The 26,794-nt window shown below is 40.8% G+C and overlaps 2 protein-coding genes across 2 annotated transcripts in view; both read right to left on the bottom strand.

Moving 5' to 3' along the window:
- Positions 1-26,794, bottom strand: part of Fam189a1 (family with sequence similarity 189 member A1) — a 455,203-nt gene that overhangs the window by 153,067 nt on the left and 275,342 nt on the right. The gene's annotated exons all lie outside the window — the stretch shown is intronic.
- On the bottom strand, positions 1,754-26,031 carry LOC105943985 (V-type proton ATPase subunit D-like). The gene is made up of 3 exons (XM_045145242.1): positions 25,986-26,031; positions 21,138-21,248; positions 1,754-2,187 (listed from the first exon to the last, which is right to left on the bottom strand). Exons 1-3 carry the CDS (start codon positions 26,029-26,031, stop codon positions 1,754-1,756), a joined length of 591 nt encoding a protein of 196 aa, XP_045001177.1.

Here is a 26,794-nt window from a genome sequence, read left to right on the forward strand (position 1 = left end):
TTCCTTTGCTTTATACTCTCACCACGACATCCTGCCTCACCATAGGCCCAAAGGCAGCAGTGCCAAGCAGCCATGGACTGAAACCTCTCAAACCCATGAGCCCCAATAGACCATTTCTCTTTTTTAAAGTCGTTTATCTGATATATTTTGTTACAGTGACAGAAAGCTACCTAAAATATTCTATTTCTCTAATTAAATTGAAGTTAGCTTCCACAGTTTATATGCCTACTGAGAAAAACAGTTTCCTATGTAAGAAATGCAATGTCATCACTGTTTCCTTTATATGAAATGGTTCAAGTGAGTAAAGTTGGCACAAAGGTGGAACTCCTCACCTTCATTCTGATACATCTACTGTTCACAGTAAAAACCCTGGGGCATATGATTCTGAAGTATCCCTGGGGTGCATTTCAATCTACCACATTTACTTCTATTACAGGATTAAAAGACATGTCCATACCATAATTCTGAAAACATGTAAATCAAAGACTGGCTAGTGAAGTGATCAACTCATTTGTCACGAACCCAAGTAAGTAATCCCCAGAAGCCCAGTATTCAGAAAAACTTCAGCTTTTTCCCTAATTGCTTTCTTTGTGCTTGTCTGGCATGGTCCTTTTTAATTAGCATATATTAATTATACAAACCAATAGGTTTCACTCTGGTGTTTTCATACATGCATGAATTATACTTTGATGACAGTTGTCCCCACCCATTATTCTCTGTTGTATCTCCCTCTTCTCCCCTGCTGCTTCCCTTCCTGAATGTGATGTTTTGACTGCTGTCTGAAGCTGACAAAAGCCTTGAAAAAGAAAGTAAGAAAGAATGGCATTCCAGGGAATAAACAAACTTAATCTCAGTTGGACAAAAGGAGGTACAAAGAAGGCTTGGGGAAGAAAGAGGCAGAAAAAGGATAAAACAGGAGGAAGGCTGTATCACCAAGGCCATACAAATACAAAGAAGAAAGAAGAGACAGAGCACTCAGTATCAGGTGAGAAAGAATCACACACATCTGGGAAGGGAGAAAGCAGAGGGAGCCTGCAGCCTGCCTCTGCCTTAGAGGGCCTGGCTGCAGCCAGGGAGCCATTATGAGCAGGGAAATCCTAAGCGCTTGAAAAAGGAAGGAGCAGGATTTTCTGGAGCTGTCCTGTCCCCTGAAGCTGGCAACCTCATCCCATAGGTTGATTGGACAAACCAGGACTCTTTCTGTCATTCATTTTCCTTTCTGTATTTTCTTTTAAGATTTTATTTTTTAAATCATTTTACTCTTTATATATAGTTATATAGATAGTCAGAACTGATCTCATTACAGATAGCGACCTGTTATGCAAGGGAAAAAAATGTCAGTTTTCCTAAAGCTTGAGAAGAGAAAAGCCTACCCATTTATAATCCTCGGTGCTGTTGCTGAAACTTTCATGGACTGAAGGCTGCTCCACAGTTTGCCTGAGACTACTGATGTTTCCTAAGGAGTATTTCCTACAAGGTTTGCTAAATATCACATGGAACTGCTGCAAATGGAATATGATGCTTCTGCAGAGTCAAGTCTGTAAATTACAGGCAGGTTTCACAAATCTCATTCACCTGTCACAAATGGCTGCTGAATCATGATTTGGGGAAAGTAGCCCCATAGGGCATGCTGGTAAATTTTACAACCAGTGAAATTCTTAGGCCAAAAAATAAATAGCCACACATAACAAAGCTACACACTTAATTGGAACAGTAGTGCTGGAGAGTTCTGAAAGAAGCCGAACAGAAAAGATTACTCAAACTGGAGATCCTCATCCTTTTCCTCAGGAAGGTTAGCAGGCTCCATCACCTCTCCAGCTACTTTCCACTGCTCCAAGTCCTTCTCAGATTTTTCCTTAAGAATCTTTTTCTTCTTCTGTATCTTCTTTAACCTATAGAACTCTTCTCGCTCTCTCTCGCCCAGCTCTGTGATGATATAAGCAAGGGTACGTTCAGTCCAAGGAATGATGACATGTTCAATGGCATTTACATGCCTGTTGGTTATCTTGATAGCTTCATCCAATGTAACAAAGGAAGTCTGCAGAGAAGCTAGTTCCACCAGTAGTTCCACTACCTTAGCATAGTTCCTCTTTAGTTTAGCCAACTGTTCCCCACCTCTGGCTGAACCAGTCAGTTCATAACTGTCAGTTCCTTCACGGGATTTTGGGATTTTATTAATCCCAAAAGCTTGTAAGAGATGGTGTTGGGAAAAGTAAACATTAACTAACTAACTGCTTCCTTGGATCCAACTAGCCATTAAGCATGTGCCAATGAAATTTTCTTTAACAGCTCAATTGTTTATAATTATCCAAGTGGTTCATACTGCTTGATCATTTTTCCCACATTCACATTTACCTCTAAACAATTACTTAATTCATTGTGGTTAACATTGTGGACATGTAGCAGCTGTGTATTGGGAAATTTCACATAGTAATTAATTAATGTGGATACATCTGTTTTGCTAACCCTTCATGTCTAAGTGTGATTATTAGATGCAACTTACAGGAATTCAGCACAACCTATTGCCTTTTAATACTAATATTCATTCACGTTTTCACTTAAGGATGCTATTTTCTGAATTTATAAACAAATTATGCAGCCCATTATATGGAAATTACATGCCAAGTGACAGATTTAGGAAATTACATGTGACCCTATTCTGATCAGTGAGCTATGAGAGACATTTTGGACATGTGAGGAATTTTTTTTTACTCTTAAAAACTGGTTTATTGGGGGTAAACAAAACTGTCATCTTTTTCCATCTGCATATATTATTTTGAGAGGTCATACAATCTCCTTATGACTAGAAGAGCTAAGCTAACACATCAATGCATAAAAGTGGTAGGAAAGGGCTGGAGATATGCTTAGTAGTTAAGGCATTTTTCTGCAGAGCCTAAGGACTAAGGTTTGATTCCCCAGGATCCACATAAACCAGATGCACAAGGTGGCACATGCGTCTGGAGTTCATTTACAGTGGCGGAAGGCCCTGGCAGTCCATTTTCTTTCTTTCTTTCTTCCTTCCTTCCTTCCTTCCTTCCTTCCTTCCTTCCTTCCTTCCTTCCTTTCTTTCTTTCTTTCTTTCTTTCTTTCTTTCTTTCTTTCTCTTTCTCCCTCCCTCCCTCTCTCTCTGCATCTATCTATCTATCTATCTATCTATCTATCTATCTATCTATCTATCATCTATCTATCTATCTCTGCCTCTTTTTCTCTCTCATAAATAAATATATAAGTAAAATATTTCAAAAGAAGTGGTAGGAGAGCTAGTTGAGTTAGTAAAATGCGATAAGGACCTAAGTTCAATCCTCAGAACCCACATTAAAAAAAAAAAAAAAAGCCAGGTGTAGGGGCAGCAGTGGTAATCCAAGTGCTGGAGAGGTGGAGCCAGGAGGATCCCTGGGGTGCCCTGGCCAGTCAGTCTAGTTAAATTGCTGAGGTCCAGACCAATGACAGACCCGGTCTCTAGAAGAGATGGACACATCTGCACACATACTCAAATGTGCAAGAGTGGAAAACTAGAAAGAACCTAAGTCCTTGACTTCAGCAAGCTGTGGAATGAACTAAGCCTGCAGCAGCCTCACTCTGACCTTATTGTTTTGTTATAATAACATAATTTGTTGTTTTTATGAATTGGGTTGTATGTCACTTGCAGTCAAAAGCAACCCTCCAGCTGAGCATGGTGGCACATTCCTTTAATCCCAGTAATTGGGAGGCATAGGAAAGGAGGATTGCCTTGAATTCAAGGCCACCCTGAGAGTACATAGTGAATTCCAGGTCAGCCTGGGCTACATTGAGACCATACCTCCCCCCCGACAAAAAAAAAAAAAAAAAAAAAAAACACAAAAAAAGCCACCCCAAAGTTTTCTGACCAACGCTAGTAGACTGTGCAGAAACCAGCCACCTGGTTATGCCCAAGCTCTGCCTGGAGAAGCAAGACACCAGCACCTGCCATGAACCAACCTGCTCCACCTGTCTCAGCTATGTAGACAACTGAATGTGAGCTTGATGCGTGGTTGAACATAAGATCTTAGTACAAGATCACAAGTGAGTAGCTGGCCTCCCTCTCTATGGCAAACAAAGGCATCTTGATATTACATGGAGCCTAGGTTAGGAAGGTCTATGAGTTGCCAAAGTAACTGGAGTCCACAGTCTGGAAAGAGAATTTGTTTCTAAGCCATGATGTGTCCTTCTATTTCATGCAGGTCATTTTAGTTTGAGTGATACCTCTACTCACCTGTGTTCTATATGAGCACCCACCAAGGAGATTTCCCACCCCATACTGGACCTCAACAATTATCTTAAGCTTCTTCTACCCTTCGTTCAGGAATTTACTCCTTCTGCACTCACCAGAGAACTGACATTGTAGGTGCTCCCTGTCAAAGGTGACATCTGATATCTGTCTCCTGAGACATCACTCTAATGTTGGCCCTATTTGCTTAGAAGAAAACGGGAAGTTATAACCTGAGGTTCTAGCAGTCTTTAGGAGTTCTTGTTGTCTGGACTCATGCAGTGCCCCCAAATTTGGCCTTGTTTCTGGTCTCTACATGGAGTTCAGCCCAGCCCACAGGTGAGCACGAAATGATCTCTGACTTCACTGGTCACTGATCATACCTGGTGTTGGGGTGTGTCCAGACATTGACCCACTCTTGCTTCCAAGGGTCTACAATGGAGGCCCATACTCAGCACTGACAGCTAAGCCCAGTGATTGAAGTTCAGTGGGAATCTGTTGGCCAAAGATCAGGGGATCTAGAGACACAATACATCTCTGCTAGTGTCTGGAGTGGGAAGCAGCTACTCCAGACCAACTGACCATGGGTCTCATGATTAGCAGAGAGGGGCCTGCCCAACTGGCACAGCTGAGGTGTCAGTTCTTTGAGGGCACAGCTGTCCTCTTTGAAAGAGAAGTTGCAAGTGTGACCTGAAGACCATTCCTAAAAGACAGCATCTTGCCCTATCCCATGACCACAATATAAAAAGATAGATAATATTTATTGGCCCATTTGCACTAACATCATGTAGGGAAAAAAATTCTGTCTCCATCTCTTCACATTATTCTACATTACCCTAAGTGGGTTACAGCTAATTAAGTCCCCCAACCTAGCCCAACCCAGCATTAGGGATCTTCATACTGAAGAAAATGATCAGGTACAGCAAACTTGCATGTCACCTAAGAAGTACAGTGCTTTATAGGAAGGAGACAGCCAAATTCTAGAACAGATGGCTACTGTGGAGCAGAACTAATGGCAGAAACAGAAATAGACTTTATAATAAAGATGTAATGAGAACACACAAGGAGTTATTATTAGAGCATGATAAAGTGATTCTAGGACAGAATAAAGCTTGGTGTTTTAATTTAAAATTTTAGTAGAGAAACTATAAGAAAGAATGATACCCACTGAAAACACAAATTACTTTTTTAAGGGACTGTGGTGGTTGGAATGTAAAATATCCCCATAACTTCAAGTGTTATTGATTAGGCTTTACACTTGGTCCTAGCCAGTGGAGCCATGCTGGAGGAGGATCATCACAGGGTGTGGCCTTGAGATTTACTAGCCCAGCCACCCTGGGTGTTCATAGCGAGCTCAATCTTGCTGCTTCCTTCCTACTGTAGATATGATGCCTGACTGTCTACTCTTGCCATTCTTTCCTTGCCATGATCAAACTTTCCCTCAAAACTATAAGCCGAAATGAACCCTGTCCTTCCATAGCTGTTTTTGGTCAGGTGTTTTGTCCCAGTAATAAAAAGGTAACTTGTTACATGGACCAAATGAAAGATAATCATATGATACAAGATAAAAAGTTAACTGAAAATCACAAATTAAGAATGGAGAGTAGACTCAGGAGGCAAACTATAACTAAGAGAATTTGGGAAAAACACAAAAGTATGACAGAGAATAAAGAAACAATGGCAAAGAGAAATTCAAATCGAGCTGTCAGATGGAAAGGGTTCTGAAAAAAGACAGCAACATTTCTGACTTCTAGCAGGTTATGGTGGTACACACCTTGAATTCCAGTACCCAGGAGGCAGAGATAGGAGGATTGCTGTGAGTTCAAGGACAGCCTGAGATTACATAGTGAATTCCAGTTCAGCCTGGGCTAGAGTGAGACCCTACCTCAAAAAGACTATACATATATACATACATACATACATATATATGTGTGTGTGTGCGTGTGTGCGTGTGTGTGTGTGTGTTTACATGTATATGTATATAAATGATTTCTAAGAATATGGAGAAATCATATAAGCTTCCAGACACAGAGAACAAGTGATTTCTGGAAACAATTTAACATTACATTTCTCACCTGTGATTGGAGAAAGTAACAGAGCACAAAATAACAGTTAGTGAGTGGATAGAGACAAGAACTGGATCAAGAATTCTTTACCTGGGAGAGCTACTATTAATGTTAGTACATTAAAACAGATTATTGGATGCATGGAGGCAGGAGACACAGACATTTTATGTATGCTCACTAACAATACTTCTGTGTATATGCCCCAAGAACCAAATAAAAACAGGGACTTAAGGGAGGAGAAACTAGAATGTAGTAACTGGTAATAAAAATAAAATTTGTAATTCAGTGACATACATCTTACCAATGAGCACACACTTTGAGAAATACACCTCTAGGTGAGTATGTCCTGTGCAAATTTCATTGAGTACTTTTTTTGTTGGTTTGTTTTGGGTTTTCGAGGTAGGGTTTCACTCTAGCTCAGGCATTCGCTATGAAGTCTCAGAGTGGCTTTGAACTCATGGCGATCTTCCTACCTCTGCCTCCTGAGTGCTTAGATTAAAGGCATGAGCCACCACACCTAGTTATAGAGTACCCTTACACAAACCTTGATGGTATAGTTGGCTATATACATGATGCCCATATGGGCTAGACCATTCACTATTCCTAGATTATAATCTTGTGAAACATGCTCAGATCTGTAAGCAATAATAACACAATGGTATTTGTATGTCTAAACACAGAAAAGGTGGGAAAATGGTATGTTTACATCCATTATAATCCTAAAGCATCACCCTCATATATAGGATCCTGTCACTGTTCAAAACACTGGCCATGACTATTCTTATTTTAAGTCTTAATAGACTATAATAACATGAGTGCAAATCACAATACAACTGGTCATAAGAATTCTTGAAATGCAGAAGGAAAATATTAGTAAAATCCTGGACTCAAATAATCTTGACATGAGACAAGAGGAAGTATAAACAAAGTGTAAAGAAACATGGTTCTAAAGGTCTCCTCTGAGTGGGCAAAGAGAAGGAGGAACTGAGAATATTTAGGTGATCTGGATGCATCAGTTATCAAGCTTTAATCTCAACATTCCAAATATGCTGCTCTCCCATACCGTAGAGCTCTTCCAGCTGGGCTTCTTCTGTTAGGCATTGCTATGGATATGGGTCAGTTTGTCCTCCATGGGTTCATGGGTTGTAAAATTGATGTTACGTGTGATGATATCAGAACTGTTGGAACCGTTAGAAGGTGGGGCCCAGTGGGTAGTGTGTAGGTCATTGGGGGACCATGTGCTCTCTCCCTCTCATGTACACTCCTGGCATTGTGACACCTTCTGTCATGTGGCCCTCAGTTGCATGAGGCTGATGCTGGCACCATGCTTTTGACCCTTCAGAACTGTGAGCTAAATAAAACTTATTTCTTTCCTAAATTTCCATGCTCAGGTATTTCATTATAATGACAAGTACTAAACTAATGTGGATGGGTCCTCTTGATTCCTTCCATTAAGGAGCAGTAGAGGTCCCCTGAGAAGAGAAAGCCTTGCTTCCTCCTATTTACTTACTACATTTGTCAGTGTCACTACACTGTGCCCCAGCTCTGGCTTCCAGCTTCTCTCAGCACAGAACCATCTCTGTGATCTCCCAAAGGGACAATAGCAACAAGAGAATATTATATACATTTCCAATACATTTGAAAACACAAATGACACTGTCAAATTCTCAGAAGAACACTGCAAATCAAAAATAATTCAAGAAGCCTGAATTGGAATAGCTGTGAGGGCTTCTAATCCAGAATGCCAAAACTGTCCTTAAAGAAAATCCCAGGTCCAAATGACTTCACTAGTGCATTCTATTGAACATTTACAAAAGCAGTAATATCAGTTTTAAATAAATGCTTCTAGAAAAGAAAAAGGGGGTCTATTCCCTATTGTGTCTTATGAAAAAGCCACAACAATACCAAAATATGACAAGGACATTTTAAAAACTGAAGATTAAAGGCTAACTCCATCATGAATACATAATCAAAGAGACTGAGCAAACATTAACAATCAAAATCAAGAGAGTCAGCATGTGCAAGGGGCGTTCACATAAGGAAATCAAGTTCACTTAACATTCAAAAATCAATCAAGATAGTTTACCATATTATCAGAATAAAGGATTTACCTCATATGGTTTTTCTCAGAGGAAAAGTATAACATATGATAAAAGCCTGAAAAAAACCTAGTGAGCTAGAAATAAAAGGAAACTTAAACTACTACTACAAGCAGGCTGCATGAAACATCACAACTTATTATGAAGAACTGAAAATGTTTCCTCTAAGGTAAAGAATAAGACAAATAAATACACCATCATAGTTATGATGACTTTCCCAGAAGTTGCAGCCAGCGCAATCAGAAGGGAAAAATAAAATTCAGCCATATTGCTAAGAAAACACCTATTTCATTTTCTAAACAACATAATATGTTCAGAAAATTAAAATGAGTACACAGATAATTTAATATAATTAATATCTGAATTTACCATAGTAGGTAGATATAAAGGTTAATATCATAGACTAGTTTTATTGTCTTTTTTCCCATAACAGAAAATGAAACATGCCATGTGTGGTAATATTTCCCACCCTACATAGTCTACTGTGGCTGGCTGCTTCTCCCCCCAAGGAGTGGGGCCTGTTTCCTCACTGTCTGTCAAATGTGCACACACTGTGACATACTCAGAGCAGAGCAGCAGAAGGTGACAGAGGTTATACCCTGTGAGTTCAGGAGCCCTGTCCTGCAGATGCTGGCATCCTCTGTCCATGTCTTTTGGAACATAGCTTTTGGCAGGTTCCTAAACCATAGACAGTAGACCAAGCTAAACCATGGACTGAATTATGACCGGAGCCTCAGTCATCACCAGCATCAATGTTGCAAATATATGTGTGAGGCCACTGGGATCATTAAGCTTTTCTACCCACAATCGACTGTCATCAAAGGGTGATTCCAGGAAGAACCAGCAGAAATCCCCACCTGCACCCCTCCACAGAATCATGAGAAATAAATAATAAGCTTCTATTATTTTATGCTACTAATGTTTGCAGTGGTTTGTTGTACAGCTAGGGATAACTGAACACTCTAAATGTACTCACCCACAAAGTGTGTGGGGATGGATACTATACAGCAACAAAGCTGAAGGACTTATAACTAAATCTCACTCTTTCTTCGCTATTCTTATGTATTATGCCTCCTAAGGCATAGGTACCGGAGGGATTCTCCTAAAAGTCTCTCTCCTCTGCTTACCACCCCAGCACCACACCATTAGAATCATCGCTGAGGGAGCCCTAACCTCAAGGTCTACTCTGACCTCCAGCACTCTCCGCTTCACAGCATCCCCCCACTCTTGGTTTCTCCCTTCATGTGCCAAGCACACTTACACCTCCACAAAGCTGCAAAGGAAACTTCTCCCCCAGGTATCCCACTGCTCACTCCCTGCCTCCCTTGGCTCCAGCAAGATGAGAGCTGCTCACATTATTCCCTTTGTCCCCTCCCAGTTTAATGTAGTCATTGTAACACTTACTGCATAGGGTGTGATATACTTACCCATTTTTAGAAGTAATGGTTTTAGATATTTTATTTATTTATTTGAGAGAAAGAGAGAGCAAGAGAGGCAGAGAATGGGCATGTCAGGACCTCTCTTCAGTGCAAACAAACTCCAGATGCATGTATTACCATATGCATCTGGCTTATATGGGTTTTGGGGAATTGAACCTGGGTCCTTAGGTTTCACAGGCAAATGCCTTAACTGCTAAGTCATCTCTCCAGTCCCTCTTTTAAAAAATATATTTTAGTCATTTCGCCCAGTTGCCCAGGTAGCACCTTCTGGCACTAGACACACTGACTGTCTGGGGACTGACTCTCTCCTGGCTTCCAGCCATGCCATTCCATTTTACGTGTCAGCTGCATATGGAGTCTTCAGCAATAGGGCCTTTGGTGGGTCATCAAGTACTCTGACAGAAGTCTGTCATTGTTTTGGGAAACCTTGTAGGTTTCTCTGATCAAAAGCTCATTGTGGATGGTAGCCCCAAGCTGGAAGTGGGGGTTACAGGTCAGTGCCCACTAAGAAATTGAGGAAAAACATAACTAATATACAAGAGTTAGAGAGGAGAGAGATAGAGGGGGAGAGGGAGGGAAGGAAGATGTAGAAGATTTAGGTTAGTCTTGATCCTACCCTCTCCAGTGTCTTGTGGTTCACGTGTTTCCTGTAAGGGTCTAGTGAAGGTTCAGCCATTTGGTCTGTCTTTTAGGAAGTAGAATTTTATGGTACCATTGCCGTTTGGGTCCAGATTGTTGTTTTCCACCCTTCGATGCCCTCCCCGCCCTCCCCATCCATCCTATTGTCTAGTCCATGAGGTGCTTGCTGGGTATGTAAGGTATCTTGGGTAGATTCAGGTTAGGTGTTGTAGATGAGTGAGACTATGTGTCGATTTTTTTTCTGTGATTGGGGAAGTTCCCTGAGAATGATCTGTTCCAGGTTCAACCATTTTTCCTCAAATTTCTTTGTGTAGTTTTTTTCTTACTGCTGTATAGAATTCCATTGTGTAGATATATTTCTTTATTTATTTGAGGGAGAGAAATAGGCAGGGGAAGAGAGGGTGGGGAGAAAATGGGTGCTCCAGGACCACTGCAAACAAACTCCAGATGCATGTGCCCCCTTGTGCATCTGGCTTACGTGGGTCCTGGGGAATTGAACCTGGGTCCTTTGTCTTAGCTAGCAAATGCCTTAACTACTAAGCCATTTCTCCAGCTCGATAGCCCCCATTTTAAAAATAGCATCTACCATCCTACCCTCAAGTAATGCTTCAGGAACATGAGAATTTTGTCTACTTGATTGATTGCTATATGCCCAGCATCCAGAATACTTCCCAGTGTACAGAAGATGCTCAATAAAATACTACTAAGAGTGACCACATAAGACGCATAAAATGGCCAGGAGTGGTGGGTTACACCTTTAATCTCAGTACTTAGGATGCAGAGATAGGAGGGTCACTCGGAGTTCAAGGCCAACTGGAGACTACTTAGTGATTTCCAGGTTATCCTGGGCTAAAGTGGGACACTACCTCAAAAAAAAAAAAAAAAAGCCTAAAATATTCCTTGATGCTTTCTGTGCATAGATGAAGCTTATCTATCTTTGGGCCTCACTAGTAGGTTCCTCTCCCTACCCAAACCTTGGATTATTGTCTCTCTTGAGCCTTGAGCTTGTACAGCAAGTCTCCTTTAGCCCCCATAAGAGCACAGTTGGGCCGAACAACCAGATTCGAGGGAGCCAAGGGTAGCCAGGATGAGAAGATGGATCCTATCCTCACTCCACTCTCCACAGGCTACTCCCTCATCCCAAGAGACGGGGACAATCCCTGGCATGTACAAGTGCCCCACAGCCCCAGCTCCCTTGTAGCTGGTATGGACACGTGTGTGGAGGAGCTCTGTCACCTTGCTGTGAGGCAATCACCATCAGGGTCCCCCCCATCTCTTTCTTACCTCCAGCAGCAATTCTGAGGGTAAGGAATAAGGGGTGGTGCTATGAAATGCAAGCAGTCTTAGCATCTCACTTTCCACCCAGAGGAAAGCTGCCCCAAAGGTCACATAGCCAATGCGGGCATCTTTGAGAACAAGAAACAATCTTCTGCTGTACTGAGCCACTGAAATTTCAAGGGCTTTCCAGCTCCTACTGCAGCGTGGATGGTCTCATGATGATATTCTTTCACCAGGCATCTCACTCCTGCCCTCCAATGTCTCTCTGGCTCAACCTCTGTTGACTGTTAGGGTCACAAGGTCTTGCTACTTAGGATTCTGGGAAGTTTACTTGTTTATCTCAGACTGCGCATGTACACTGGGGCTTGTGCCTTGGCCTGTCATATGCATGCCTCTGCCTTCAGAAATAACTGATAGCTCTAGTTCCTGGGCTTCTCAGGTCCCTGAGGTACAGATCAGGCGCAATGCTTCCTGACTCCATGCTACACCCTCAGCTCCAAGCACAGGGAGAGAAACAGAAAGAAAACCAAGTCACTCCCTACACAGCTGCATGCTTTTCATTCTTCCAAAATACTGCTGACACTTCCCATCTCTCCATGTCTTCCTTGTGAGTTTTAATTTTCTTTGATTCTTTCAATGTCATTTGAATGTCTTTTATTCCTTTACTGAGAGCTCATGACATTTAATTTTAATGGTGATAAACAACAAACATCTATTAAATATTTATTTACTTTTAATATTCATTGTAGCTCTTGCTAATATGACCAAATCTTTTTAAGCTTGCATGAAATTTATTTATTTGAAACAGATAAGAGTAGATATATGATACTGTCAAACAACAAAAGGCAAATGTCATTGTTATAACTTTAAAATTAGATACTTTTAAAAATTAGATAAAGAGGAGCCCTGTGAGGTCTGAGAAACTGCCACCTTCTTGAGTTTCTATGCACTGGGACACTGTGTGCTTGCTGAGTCACAGTCCTTTGGGTTTCCACTGGGGGAACAGTATGAGCGCCACAGGCCATCTCTCCTCGCCTCACCTTTAGTTCTTTCTCTTCAGCACAGAGAACATCTAGCCAAAGCTCGGTGGAATGAAGTGAGTGACTTTACGAACTCTCTCATCTGGCCAATACCTTTAGGATCTCAACAAGACTTGGCTCATCATTTCAGACTTCCACTCATCATTTCATATATGAAAGTTTACTCATATAAACATATAATCAAATCATGAAGACAGATTTGGTGCTTGGAAACTGCAGTGGGTCATCACCATGTGGCTGGACACCTCTGGCTGAAAAGGGAAGGAGTCATGAGGACACCTTGATCCACTGAATTTTCAACTCCTCTTGTCCTGCTCTTATGTTCTCTTGCACAAGTGATCATAAAGGATGCCAGGTATAAGACACACTTATTTGCTGAGAGAAGCAGGATAAAAAGCAAAGTGACTGCTTCTCAGTCCTACCTAGTGTTAAACACAGTGGCGCTTCCCCTGCTGCAGTGGCGTGTCACAGACCATCAGTCTGGGTGGCCTGTGTCAAGAATGTTGTCACTAAAGGTGAGATCAACAGGAGCCACAGTCTAGCAGACACTTCTTGCCATGATTCATATTCCAGATTAAGATCACCAAAGGTATGAAGGAGCTATAAAACCAAAGGGTATTGAGGTATCAGGCACTCAGGTATTGGGATTCTACATGATAGAAGCGCATCTCATATTACCTAATATAAAGGGAGAAAATCTGACTCCTAGAACCCAAGGCTTCCCACAGGCCCCAATACCAGTGCTCAGCTGCTGTAGGCATCTGTCCGGGCTACCTTCTCTGCCTCTGATTCTATTCCCCCTGAAACATGGCATTGGCACACATTGAGAAGCATGAAAGTTGAGCACTTTTATCTGTCAATGGTGTGAGACTAAGAGTGCAATAGCCCTGAGCCAAGTAAGATGTTGGAAATTCTTGGTTTTATCTAGGGTTAGTTGTCATATCCAAATGGTTCATCCAGGCTGTCTTCAAAGGGGGTTTTGGCAATAACTGCAGGGACACTGGGTGTGGGACATTCCCAAGGACCAGGTGTTAGGCTTTTAACCCCAATCTTCTCTAGCCAGGGCAAGAAGCCAGTATCTCTAACAGCTCAGTCAAGTGCCCACAGCTAGTTGGAGCACTGGGCAGGCAAACAATGCAAGGAGAATTTAAGGCCAGATATAATCTACAGCCCAGTGAGCAGGGATCAGGGACTATGAGTGAGGAGACAGATGGAAACACAAAGGGGAAGTAGCTCTGCACCACTGCCATGATGTGGATCTTAAATGACCCCAGTCACATGTGTTGAAAACTTGGTGCACAGGTCAAGGTGGTATTATGGAGGTTTGTGGAACTTAAGAAGTGGGTCTAATTGGAGGGAGTAGGTCACAAGGGAAACTCAGCCCTTTCATCACACTCTGTTTCTTAGTTGCTTTGTATTGAACTCTTTATTCCTCCACTACTTCCTTCCATGATGTTTTGCCTCACCATGCCTTAGAAACGACAGAGTCAAGTGGTCATGGACTGAAACTTCCAAAACTGTGAGCCAAAACAGTATTTTCTCCTTTAAAGTTGTTTATCTCAGGCAGTTTGTCCCAGTAGTAGAAATTCCCAGAAGCATGTGGTAAGTGGATATGCTATCTATTTGTGGCCAGGGCCCAGAAGAGACAAATTTTGTCTCTAACCACAGTCTACTCCCTACTGTGGGCTTGTCAGGGTGAGCTTCTGGTGAGAGGCAGCCTAGGTGCAGAGCCACTCTGGTGCTGCTAAGTCTATAAGTGGATGTACGGTGTGGCTGGAGGCATCAAACCAGCTTGAGCACCCATAATAGAAGATGAAATGGACATGTGCCTCTTCTGCTATGGAGATCAAGTCCATGATCCTGAATGATTTAGGGAATAAATCAGGCAGCTTTACTTCAAACTCTCCTATATTCATCCACTTTTATTTGCTACCTGGTCAACCAAATACCCACATATAAGTAATAAGGACCAAAGCTTAGAAATAGGAGTTATATCCAGAGTGAAAAATTATATTAAAATACTATGACATTCAGAGAAGAGGTTCAACTAGTAGGCTGATGGAAAACATGATTCCTTCTTCCAAAAGGAGACTGAATGAGTCTTATCTATGGTTATCCAGAAAGAAACAATGAGTGTGGGCCATCCTTCCAGTCTTGAGGCACAGTCAGAGCTGTGTATATGAGGGAGAATGTGTTGTTCTGAAAAGAGAATCTTTAGCCTGTGAGGCTGTTGGAACTTACCTGGCCATAGGCTCCTGGCCCACCAAGCTCCTGTGAAAGGTACAGGGCTATGTGACATCGACAACATTGGAGAGGTACAGAGGGATCCAAGAACTGAGAGAAAGTCACTGAAGCCAGGACTACAGTGATGACAGGGGACAGTTCGTGAATGTCTTGGATTTGATTTTATCCCAAGAACAATGAAAACATCATGTAAGTCATGATAGGACCCCATGAATGCACTAATTATGGCACACACACACACACAGTAAGCCACAGTGAATATTGAGTGAAACATCTGCAAGAGTCCTTGCCTCTTTCTCATCTGTGGTGTCATAGCAAAGCATTCAGCTAGAGTCAGCTCCAAGAACAATGGGGACCACATGGTAGCTGGGTTGAGATGAGGGAAGAGGCATAGTTTCATGGACAGATAGAATCCCCAAGACTCGCTGGAAGCAGGGAGGAGGTGTGATTGAATAGTAGTTAAACCTGTTGACACCTGACACCCTCCATCAGGCAGGCTCTTATAGTATGTACCTCGCACCATAGGCAGCAGATACAATGAACAACATGTAGTTGTTATCGGGCCATTGTGATGCTCTGAACCAGTGCTGCCCCTTGATGGTCTGGGCCCTGGGCACTAAGGAAAGTTTTTACCCATGCCCTAAGGCTGCAGCTGTATGCTGCCACAGGAAGACTGAAGGAGGACCAGGGTCCTAGAGGGTATTGCTTCAGGTGGTGGTTTCAAAACTCTGTCTTCACATGAACTGGATTCTTCTGACTATTTGGGATCATGTGTCCATTCAGTGGGCTCAGGTTAACCACAATCAAATAACTCCCATGGGCCATGCATATGCTGCAAACAAGTACATGACAGTTTCCAGAAAACTGGGTAACTCTTGAAATTCATATTACTGGCAGAAGTCAGTTATGGAGTGTGGTGGGAAGAACAGACTCCAGAGGCCACACAATGAAACAGGAGTCCCAGCCTTGGAGGAAATGTACCATACACCATGAACCCTGGGTACTTGCACAATCTCCCAGAAAGGCCATGTGTTAAGGTACGTCACTTGATCCCTGGAAAAGGGATGACTCTAGACCATAGCTGGCAAACTACAGCAGACTGACTGAATCTGACTTGTTGGCCTGTTATATAGCCATAAGCTAAGAAGGCCTTTTATATTTCAGTAAAGAAAAACATATGTCCTAAGTGACTTCCAACATGGTCATTGCTAACACATTACCCTGTGTCCTGGACCACTTTTAGTTAATCTTCAAAACAAATTCAACTCTGGTTATCACTGGGGTGACAGATACTGTGGTTGGGCAGCCAATGAAGAGTTTTTGGAAATGCATCATAAGACAGCAAGCCTCATCAAAATCACAGGAGAGCTCTAAAACCCCAGACTACAGAGGCAAAAACTGACAAATAGGATTACACAAAACTGAAAACAGTCTGCACAGCAAAGAAAACAATCATGGAGTAGAGAGAGATTACAGAATATGAAAATATCTCAAATATACTCATCTGAAAAACATTGATGTCCACAGTATATGGAATAAAAACAACAAAAATATATCATAATAATAAGATTAAAATAGGAAAAATGTATAAATAGGAATTTCTCCAAAAAAGATTCACAAAAAGCCATCCAGAACTTGCTCAATATCAGTAATCATCCTGGAAATGCACAACAAAATCACAATAACATACCACCCATGCTGGTTAGAATAGCTATTGTAAAAAAGACAGAAAGTAACAAACACTGGTGAAAATGAAGAGAATGTAGAATTCATTCAGAAATGGAATGAATATAAATTAGTATAGCCATTATGAAAAACAGGAAATGTCCCTAAAAGGCTAAAACTACTGTATAATCTAGCAACCCCACTCCTAGGTATTTATCCAAAGGAAAGGAAATTAGGATACCAAAGGTATTGTCATCCACTTATTTATTTATTTATTTTTACCCACAGTGGTCACACACTGCTTTTATGTATTTTTAATTTTTTTCTTTATTTTTATTTATTTGAGAGAAACCGACAGAAAGAGGGAGGGAGGGAGGGAGGGAGGAGGGAGGGAGGGAGAGAGAGAGAGAGAGAGAGAATGGGAGTGCCAGGGCTTCCAGCCACTGCAAACGAACTCCAGACACGTGCACCCCCTTGTGCATCTGGCTAACATGGGTCCTGGGGAATCGAGCCTCAAACCGGGGTCCTTCAAAGGCAAGCGCTTAACTGCTAGGCCATCTCCCCAGCCCATCCATTTATTTATGACAGCATTATTCACAGCACTGAAGATGCTGAGGTTGCATCAACTGATGATAATGAATATTATTCAGCCATAAAAGACAAAAACCCATCCATCATGCATAGCAACATGGGTAAGACTGGAGCACGTTATGTTATATGAAATGTGTAAGGCACGGAAAGCTAATAGGCAAGATTTTCAGTCATGTGTGAATGTTAAAACAGCCACACTGATAGAAATGGGAAGTAGAATATTGCTTTCCAGAGACTGCAAAGGCACAATGACAGGAAGGGATAGGAGACAGAATGGACAATGGGTACAGGGGTGCAGTTGGAATGAGGAATAACTTCTAATGTTCTATTACATGTCGGGTCACTGTCACTGACAACACTTAATTGTATATTTTCCAAAGCTAGTAGAGAAGATTTTGAATGTTCCCAACTCCCCAAAATGATAAATACCTGAGTCGGTGAATAGACCAGTTACTCTGATCTGACCACAACACATTATATATACAAGTATTGAAATATCACAATGTACCCCAGAAGTACATACAATTGTTACTTATCAATTTTGTAGAAGCTAGGGATTTAGTTTAGTGGGAAAAAATACTTGCTTAATATGTGCAAGGCTCTGTATACATATATAAGCAAATGTATAAACACAAAATGATTTAGACTTATAAAAACAAAATATATATCACCCAACACAGATGGTTGTCATCAGGACTATGCAGAGACAATGCAATGCTTGAAGCCTTGGGTTAAACTTTAAAAACAGAAGAGCAAAAAGGAAATCATGGGAGGGGGAAGGAAACTGCATTTTGCAGAGTATATGACAAGTAAGCAGATATTGTCTCATAAAAATATTTAGATTTTTTTCTATGTTGTGAGCAAGGCTTTAAAAATTTGATTGACAATATCATAACCATATCTTGTCCTAATATTTTAACCTATTTTTTAGAGTCAAAAACTAACAAATCCATAAATGCAGGAAATGGTAACAGGAAATAAAATAGTTGTCTTCATTTTTAAGTTTTAAGTACCAATATTCTTAGTTGTGATTTGGCAAAATAATGTAAAGTTGTTAACATGAAGGAGCATACTTAACATTTTGAAAATAAATTTCAGGCTGCTCTATCAACAAATGAACAAAATCCAACCTCTTCTAAAAGAGAAACTCAAAAACTCAGGTTCTTAAAAGTATCACATGCACCATGTCCAGCACACAAACAAAACTCAATAGATTCACTCATGAGAGAATAACTCTCAGATTCCAAAGTGCAATGAACAAAAGGCAAATAGCAAGCTTATACTAGCCAAAATGAGGATACAGCAGTTACTTTCTCATTGTTGGGTAAAAACATAAGGTGGCCAAAAGCACCTTATGGGAGGAGTTTATTTCAGGTGTATAGTTTTGAGGGAAAACCTCATCATGGTAAAGAAAACATGGCAACCAGCTCACATCTTCATACCTCAGCCACAGAGGCAGTGAGAGAGATCAGCAAGAGTGAGCTAGCCCTGAACACACAGTAGGCCAGATTAATAATCCACAAGGCTTACCCCTATGACACATCTCATTCAGAAAAGTTCCTCTCAAAAGTTCAACCAGCTTGTATCTAAATGGAAAACTTAATCATAAACACTTGATGTTATAGGAACATTTTACATTCAAGCCACCACAGAGGACAACATGCACATCAAAGAAAATAATAATTTCAGGGAATTAAAACATACTAAATGTATTTCAATCTGTGAGACAATGATCTTCATTAGAAAATCAATTGGCCACTTCCAAAAGTTTCTAAGAACCAATGACTCTCTTAAAGACTGATAAATGAAGGGAAAGCTTTGCAGGTAAGTAGCACCCTTTTAAACTAACCGATGAGGAAGCAGATGAACTAGTCTTACCATCTTCTGGCCTCCAGTGTGTTACTGGATCGTACACTGCACATCCAAAGTTACTACTGTCACAGACAGAGGTGACTAGATTGTTGTGATTCCTAAGGAATGCCAAAGACAACAAAACTGAGTGTGATCAGACGTCTCAGTCCTGTTGCTTATAATAGGCAATACAAAGTCCAGAGCAATGTTGTGAGCTGCACCAACATTTGATAGCATATGAATCTAGAAAGGAATCACAGGTCAAATGCTCAAGGCTCTTGAACAGATAGATTATAAGCAGAAGATGCAGATAAATAGAAACAAAACATATTTTTTAGCAGTAGTGTCTTGTGAGGCATATTTAATGACAAAACAGGAAAAGAATCCAGCAGCAGAACAGGAATGATTCTTTAACACGTGGAAGGGTTTGTAAAAGGTGAGCATGTCTGAAGCAACATACAGGTTTGAAACAGGAAAGTATTGTTTCTGACAATAAAATAATTAGTTAGAACTGCACAAAAAATAGATACTGGAAGACCTTTATTTGGAAATTAAGTTAATATGCTTCCAAAGGACTTAAGAATCAAATAAAATCCTTATGATACTGGAAACACGAATGGAAAGATTGTATCAATGGTCAATAAATGAGATACAAGAAATGCTCTGATTAGAAGGAATTTCTAGCCTTGAGAACCTTTAATAATGAGGAGCCCAAGTTATAAATTCATGTCCTATGCATGTCTCAAGAATTTCAAAGAACAGCTACAAATCAAATTTCCAGAAAAGAGAAGGGAAGAAGACAGATAAGAACAGAAGGTAATGGAACAGAAGTTCAATGTACAATAAGAAGGATATATAAAGGCAACAGACAATTCACTACTAACTAACAGCATTGGTAAGGCTCTGGTGAGGCTGGTGAGAAAAGACCTAGGCATAGAGAACAAATATATAACAATACATTTGAAAATGGAGATAAAACAGAGGATTGCTTAGAAAAACACAACCTACCTAAATGGCCCTAGAAGCGAAGCTGAATTTGAACAGATTCCATTAAAGAAATTGAACCCACAATTAAATGCCTGCTCTGAAAGAAAGCCTCAGAACCACACAACTTCAAAAATAAATTCCAAGGCTGCAGAGATGGCTTAGCAGTTAAGCACTTGCCTGTGAAGCCTAAGGACCCCTGTTTGAGTCTCGATTCCCTAGGACCCAAGTTAGCCAGATGCACAAGGGGATGCACACTTCTAGAGGTTGTTTGCAGTGGCTGGAGGCCCTGGTGCACCTATCCCCCCCCCCCTCTCTCTCTCTCTCTGCCTCTCTCTCTCTCTGTTTGTCTCTCTCAAATAAATAAACAAACAAAATTAAAAAATAAATAAATTCCAGCTGGGCATGGTGGCACATACCTCTAATCCCCGCACTTGGGAGGATCGCATGAGGTCAAGGCCACCCTGAAGCTGCATAGTGAATTCTAGGTCACCCTGGGCTAGAGTGAGACCTACCTTGAAAAACTAAAAAATAAATAAATTCCATTGAATATTAAAGGAAGAAATATGATCAGTCCAGAGAAGGAGAAAAAGTGCTAGTCTCCATTGTATTTTATAACAGTAACCTAAATTCTGACAAGGACTTTATGATAAAGGAATATTAGTAGATCATCTCTTTTGTGAATATAAATGCAAAAATCTTAAACAGAATCTTAATAAATAACTTAAAAATTAAGAAAAAGAATAAAGTTATTATATTCATGTAAGTAAATTAGAGATGCATTAAAAGGACAAAATAACATGATCAAGTAAAGAAGGTTGAAGCCAGGAAGCTTCGTTTGCCCAAAGGAATCTGAGAAGTATTTTATTATCATAATAACTGAAGAAAAGTACATACTGTTGTTCAACAGAATATTGGAAATGAACTCCTAGCACTGGGGTTTGAATACTACAGGGCATGCACCCCTATTTTGAAAATCTGGGGGGGAGAGACATGTTCTTCCGTGATGTCGCTACTGCTAAGCTGCCCGTGCTCTGGACCTCGTGCTCCCCCTAAGCTCCTGTACGCAACCCTGACGAAACCCAGCAGGAGTCGGCTACAACTGCAACTCGAAGAAGTCATGGTACCTGTTAGGAAGAAGGAGGTTCAGTGTGAGGGGAACAAAAGAAAATAACAGGGGATGAATGTTATTACAAAACATTATAGATATGTAAAACAATTGTCAAAAATATTACAAAACTTAAAATCTGAGATGCTAACACTCCAAAACCTGAAACTGCTAATCACTAATGTATCTGTCACCAGTGGAAAATGCTTCCCTGACCTCACATGTCACATCTCAGGTAGTGTTCAGGTATAGTAAGAACTCTGTATGAAAGTACATTCATACTTTGTTTATAATATTGTATATGAAATATAAATGAATTTTGTGTTTAGACTTGGAGTCCTGTCCCCAAGATATCTCATTATATACATGCAAACATTCCAAAATTTGAAATATGCAATACCTGTGGTCATAGCATTTGGCTAAGGAAGATTCAACCTGCACTTACTGCTTATACATAATGAACTCCAGTTGTAGAAGCTGAAAACCATTTTCCCTTATCATGAATTCTGCTAGTAAGAATTCTCCGACAGTGGGAGCAGCTTGTGCTCCTGGGATGTCTAGGGCTCAGGTGACCTCCCCAGGCTCCTTACCACTTGCCCCCCGGGCTCCCTAGGTTGCAGCCACACTCTCTTCTCACTAGTCTTTCAATTCACAGCCTTTAGAATTGCTCTCCTTCCTGCCTGGAGCCCCTGAATCCAGACACCCACCTGGCTGGACACTCACCCTTCTCAAGTTGTCTCTCAGTGAAGCCTTTTCTGAGTAACCTATGAGCCCTGGAATCCTCCCTGTGTCTCCTGGCACTCCCTTGTGCTCTTTTTTTTTTTTTTTTTTTAAATTTAATTTATTTGTTTTCTTTTCAGTAAATACAGGCAGTTTGGTACCATTGTTTAGGCTCATCTGTGATCTACCCCCTCCCATTAGACCCTCCTTATTATTGAAAATGGGTCGTGCATTGTGGAGTTAGCCCCCAGTTATTAGTATGATAAATGTCTCTGAAAATCATGACCCAACATGTAACTCCCTTGTGCTCTTTGTGGCATTACTCATTGCCCAATAAATCCTTTTTTGCTGTTTCTCCTATTCAGAATACAAGCTTGATAAAGTCAGCTGTATTTTGCCAGATGTATTCACTGTTGTATCCCTAGAGCCTAGCATGCAACCCAGTATATAATGAAGTGCTCAAAACCTTTCTGCTCAGCTGGGTGCCAGTACTCTTGAGAATGAGGCAAAAAGATCTCCAGTTCAAGTCTGCTTGGGTTATATAGCAAGACTGAAGAAAGGAGGAAGGAAGAGAGGCAGGGAAGGGAGAAGGGAGGAAGAAAAGAAGGAATAAGGAAGGAAACAAGGGAGTAAGGAAGGAAAGAACAAAGGAAGTGTTTTGGCCAAATGGTGGGTGGAAGGATATGAAGCATGACATCACTGTGATAGGAAAACAGGGCTTAAAGAGCTTAGATAGAGTGGAGTTGGCCCTCTGTATCTGCAGATGATGTAAATCCACATATTCAACCAACCATATAAGAGAAATATTCCAAACAAAAAAATCAACACAGTTCCAAAAAGCAAAACTTAAACTAGCTGTGTGCTGAGCACTACACCAGGGAATGCAGGGATGTGTGGTACACCCTGCTATGGTCACAGCCAAGTCATAGAGTCTTAGCTCTCATTGTCACTTGCCCGTGGAGCTCTGCTTGTCTTGTTCAGGAGCTATGTAGTCCAGCCTCTGGAGGCTGCATCTGTAATGAACATAGACAGGCCTTTCCTTCTGCTTTTAAAACATTTTTATATTTATTTATTTATTTGAGTGTGAGAGAGAGAGACAGTACAGAGAGAAAATGAGAGAATAGGCATGCCAGGGCCTCTAGTCACTACAAACAAACTCCAGATGCGTACACCAACATGTGCATCTGGTTTTATATGGGTATTGGGAATCAAACCTGGGTTCTTTGGCTTAGAATGTCAAACTGCTGAGCCATCTGTCCAGCCCTTTAGGCCTTTTCTTGTTATTCTCTGAATATTACATAATGGTTATTTTTCTAGAATTTACATGGTATTGGGTATTGCAAGGGATCTTGAGATGAGTTAAATTATATGAAGAGTGTTTATAGGCAATATAGGAGTGTCCTGCCATCTTTTATAAGGGACTTGAGTGTGTGAAGACTGTGAACTGCAGGGGCTCTTGGCAACCTCCCAGGCACTGAGGGCTGACTACATAGGCTGCTGTTAGGAAGAATAAGTTGAAAGTCTATGTGCTGGTTCAAACAATTGTCATGGTTTATTATAACAAAGAAGCAAGTTAAAATACATATATTGCCATGCCATTTTTATTTCTTTTTTTTTTAATTTTTTTTTTTTTTTAAATTTGAGAGCGACAGACACAGAGAGAAAGACAGATAGAGGGAGAGAGAGAGAATGGGCGCGCCAGGGCTTCCAGCCTCTGCAAACGAATTCCAGACGCGTGCGCCCCCTTGTGCATCTGGCTAACGTGGGACCTGGGGAACCAAGCCTTGAACCGGAGTCCTTAGGCTTCACAGGCAAGCGCTTAACCGCTAAGCCATCTCTCCAGCCCTGCCATTTTTATTTCTATTAAGAACTAATTAGTGTGTCAGTAAATGTGTTGATAAATATAATTATCAGTGTTTGGAAGGAGCCAAAGAAGCTGTTCATAATGGAGGTTTTAGGGAGAAGGAGTGGAATATAGGAACAAATGTGCCTTATCTCTGCATGTTGCACTTTTCTGCAGTGTGAATTTTCTAACTATGCCACTCATTTTTTGTTTAAAATAGCAATAGAGGGTTTTTTAGATGGCAAGATTGTGGACTATTGAAAATATTTTCTTGTTTACATTTCTTACTACTCAAATAACAAGTAATTGTTATAAAAATAGAAAATATAGGTAATTTTATTCAGTAGAATCCAAAGAAAGCTCTATAAGTATTTAGGTTCCTTGAAGCACTGAAAAATATTCATTAACCAAATACAGAGAGATGACATTCAGTACTTGCTCTGTTTGTTAAAGCAAAAATTCCTTTCTTATGTCCTTAAGATATTCAGCAACAAAAATTTAAGATAACCAGCACTTTGTTCTACATGCCATCTGCTTTTCTATAATTTTCCTGCAATTTGTAGCATTATGGCATTGACAGAAAATTCTTAGCAAATGGATGTGGTTTGAACTTTTTTTTTTTTTTTTTTAATGCCAAGTCTGATTTTATGTCTCCACATATTACCTTTGGCTCAGCGGAAGCTCTGGTGTCAAAACAATGAGTGACCCTCCAGGAGCAGCATTTTGGAAACTTCTGCTGTTGTTCAAGTCTCACCTCTCCACAGATTCACATGTTGGAACCTAATACTCAATGGTTCTAACCACTTGAATAATTCCAATACTCAGTGGTATTGAAGGGTAAGGTTTGCAAGAGTGATTAAGTTATGAGGGCTCCATCATCAAGTGTGAGATTTAATACCTCTAGAAAATCGGTGTGAAGGAGCTCTCTCACTATCTAAGCACAGACTGAGAAGAAGCCATCTATTAAGCACACACCAAACCTGGCACTTTGACCTTGAATGTCTAACCTATAGAAATATAAACAGTTTCTGAGGTTTATAGATGGCCTAACCTTCAGTATTTTGTTATCATCTGGGACCTTTGCATCACTGCACATTTATGCTATACACACATGCCCAGTTTTTCCGTGTTTTTGCATCTCCATGTGCATGGCACACTTTCGCTCTTCATTGCAAATATCTGACAGGAGACTTTGGGTAATGTTATTTTCTAATAACATGAAAAAGTTGTTAAAATACATTTAAAATTTGATCCCCACGACCAAGACAAAAGCAACTAATATATTTATCATAAGTCCAAGTTCCTCGTCCATCCATCTTTCACCTGGGGATGTGAGCTACACAGGTACTATTCATTGTCTTTTTGTAAGTAGCGATGCTGGTAGTCAGAAGGTTCAGGTTCCAATTGTTTAAAGTCATCTTCAGTTCCTTTACACTGTAGCAATATTTTTAGTAGGCTGAGAGCAAATGAAAATTAATTCCACTGGAAGTTATGAAGCTTAAGTCCATTAAAAGCTAGATGACTTTATATTAGATTTTCAAATGAATGAGACAAGAGCTCTCACAATGGCTCCAAAATGGGCATATTTATAACCCTGTCCTGCCTGCCAAATATAATTACATCCCTTTTCCCCTGCCAACCATTTAAACTCATTTCACAGCAAGTGGAAAAGAGGGCTGTTGCAAATAGGGTGCTTCCCACAAGAGGCAAGAATGGATTTGGAATCCTTGAATAATTTGAATGGCTCATCAGTTTTGGAACATTCTGTCTTGAAATGTTCCATGTTTTTATGTTTATTTGTTTAGATATCATTTATTCTCCAAATTAACATGCCATTTTCCCCCCAAAAGCCACAAAAATGGAAGGCTAGCACCACGTTAGGGGTGGTTTGTAACAGTACTCAGATGTCTGCTGAGCATCCTTCTGGCCCACAAGCTGTGGTTGACCCAAGAGACCACAGACCTGACCCGGCTTTGGGTTTTCTTGGGGAAAACATGCTGCAGTGCAGGTCTGGAATATTCCCCCCATGCCCATGTGTTAATGACTTGGTTCTCAGCCTATGACAATATTACAAAGTGATGGAACATTTAAGAGGTAGGGAACAGTGGAAGTTAGGTCATTTGGGGTGTGCCTATGATTTGGGGATGTTGATAGCCCTGCTTTTTTCCGGTTTCTCTTTTCTTCCTAACCTACATGAGGTGAGCATCGTCCTCTGCTCGATGTTCCTCTCATGATGCATTGCCTCACCACAGGGCCACACAACCATGAGTTGAAATCTCTGAAGTAGTAAGCTAAAATTAAACTTTCTTCCTTTTAATCTGTCTTGGTTATTTTGTGACAGTAGTAGAAAGCTAAGTAATACAGAACTTTACTGGTCTCAACAGTACTTCTTCCAGTCTGGTATCCACACAGCCAGCTCCTTCTCCTCACTCCCTGGTTTGGCTGCAGTGTCACCTACTACATGACATCTGCTGCTGGTGCTATTTAAAATGGCAGTAAGGGATGTGGGTGTGCCTTAGAGTGAGAGCTTGCCTAGCACATGTAAGGCCTTGTGTCTCTTCTTTAACACCACAACAAAAAGGAAAATAAACTGAAAACAATATGGCAGTTTCCCCTGCATTGTTCTCTCACCATCTGTGCCACATATTACCTTTCTCTTTATCCTAAGTATGTGCCACCTTTGCTGGGGTTCAAAGATGTCCCAACAACTGCATGTGCTGAACACATGATCCCCAAATTCCTACACTAATGGTATTTGAAGGTAGAGCCTTTGGGAGATTATGAGGATTCAATGAAATCATGAGAGTAGGGCCATGCTGGTGGCCTCAGTGGCTTTATCAGAAGAGCTAGCAAGCTTGATTTGTGTCACCAGGTGATATTCTGTGCCATGTGGTGATGCAGCAAGAAGGCCATCGTCAGATGTTTGGCAAATGCTCAAACTATGCCCTGACTTCCTTCAGAACTAAAAAAAAAATTACCTGTCTTGAGTACTTTGTTATAGT

Source organism: Jaculus jaculus, chromosome 3 (assembly GCF_020740685.1).
Source record: "Jaculus jaculus isolate mJacJac1 chromosome 3, mJacJac1.mat.Y.cur, whole genome shotgun sequence".
Classification (NCBI taxonomy): domain Eukaryota; kingdom Metazoa; phylum Chordata; class Mammalia; order Rodentia; family Dipodidae; genus Jaculus; species Jaculus jaculus.

Bases quoted from the DNA above. Each gene is read 5' to 3' on its own strand.
- LOC105943985 (XM_045145242.1), bottom strand. From the start codon at position 26,031: ATGCATCATGAGAGGAACATCGAGCAGAGGACGATGCTCACCTCAT. The intron at 21,249-25,985 runs GTAGGTTAGGAA...TCTTCCTAACAG, and splicing joins GAGGACGATGCTCACCTCAT to GTACCATGACTTCTTCGAGT. The intron at 2,188-21,137 runs GTAGCGACATCA...ATCTCTTACAAG, and splicing joins AGAGCACGGGCAGCTTAGCA to CTTTTGGGATTAATAAAATC.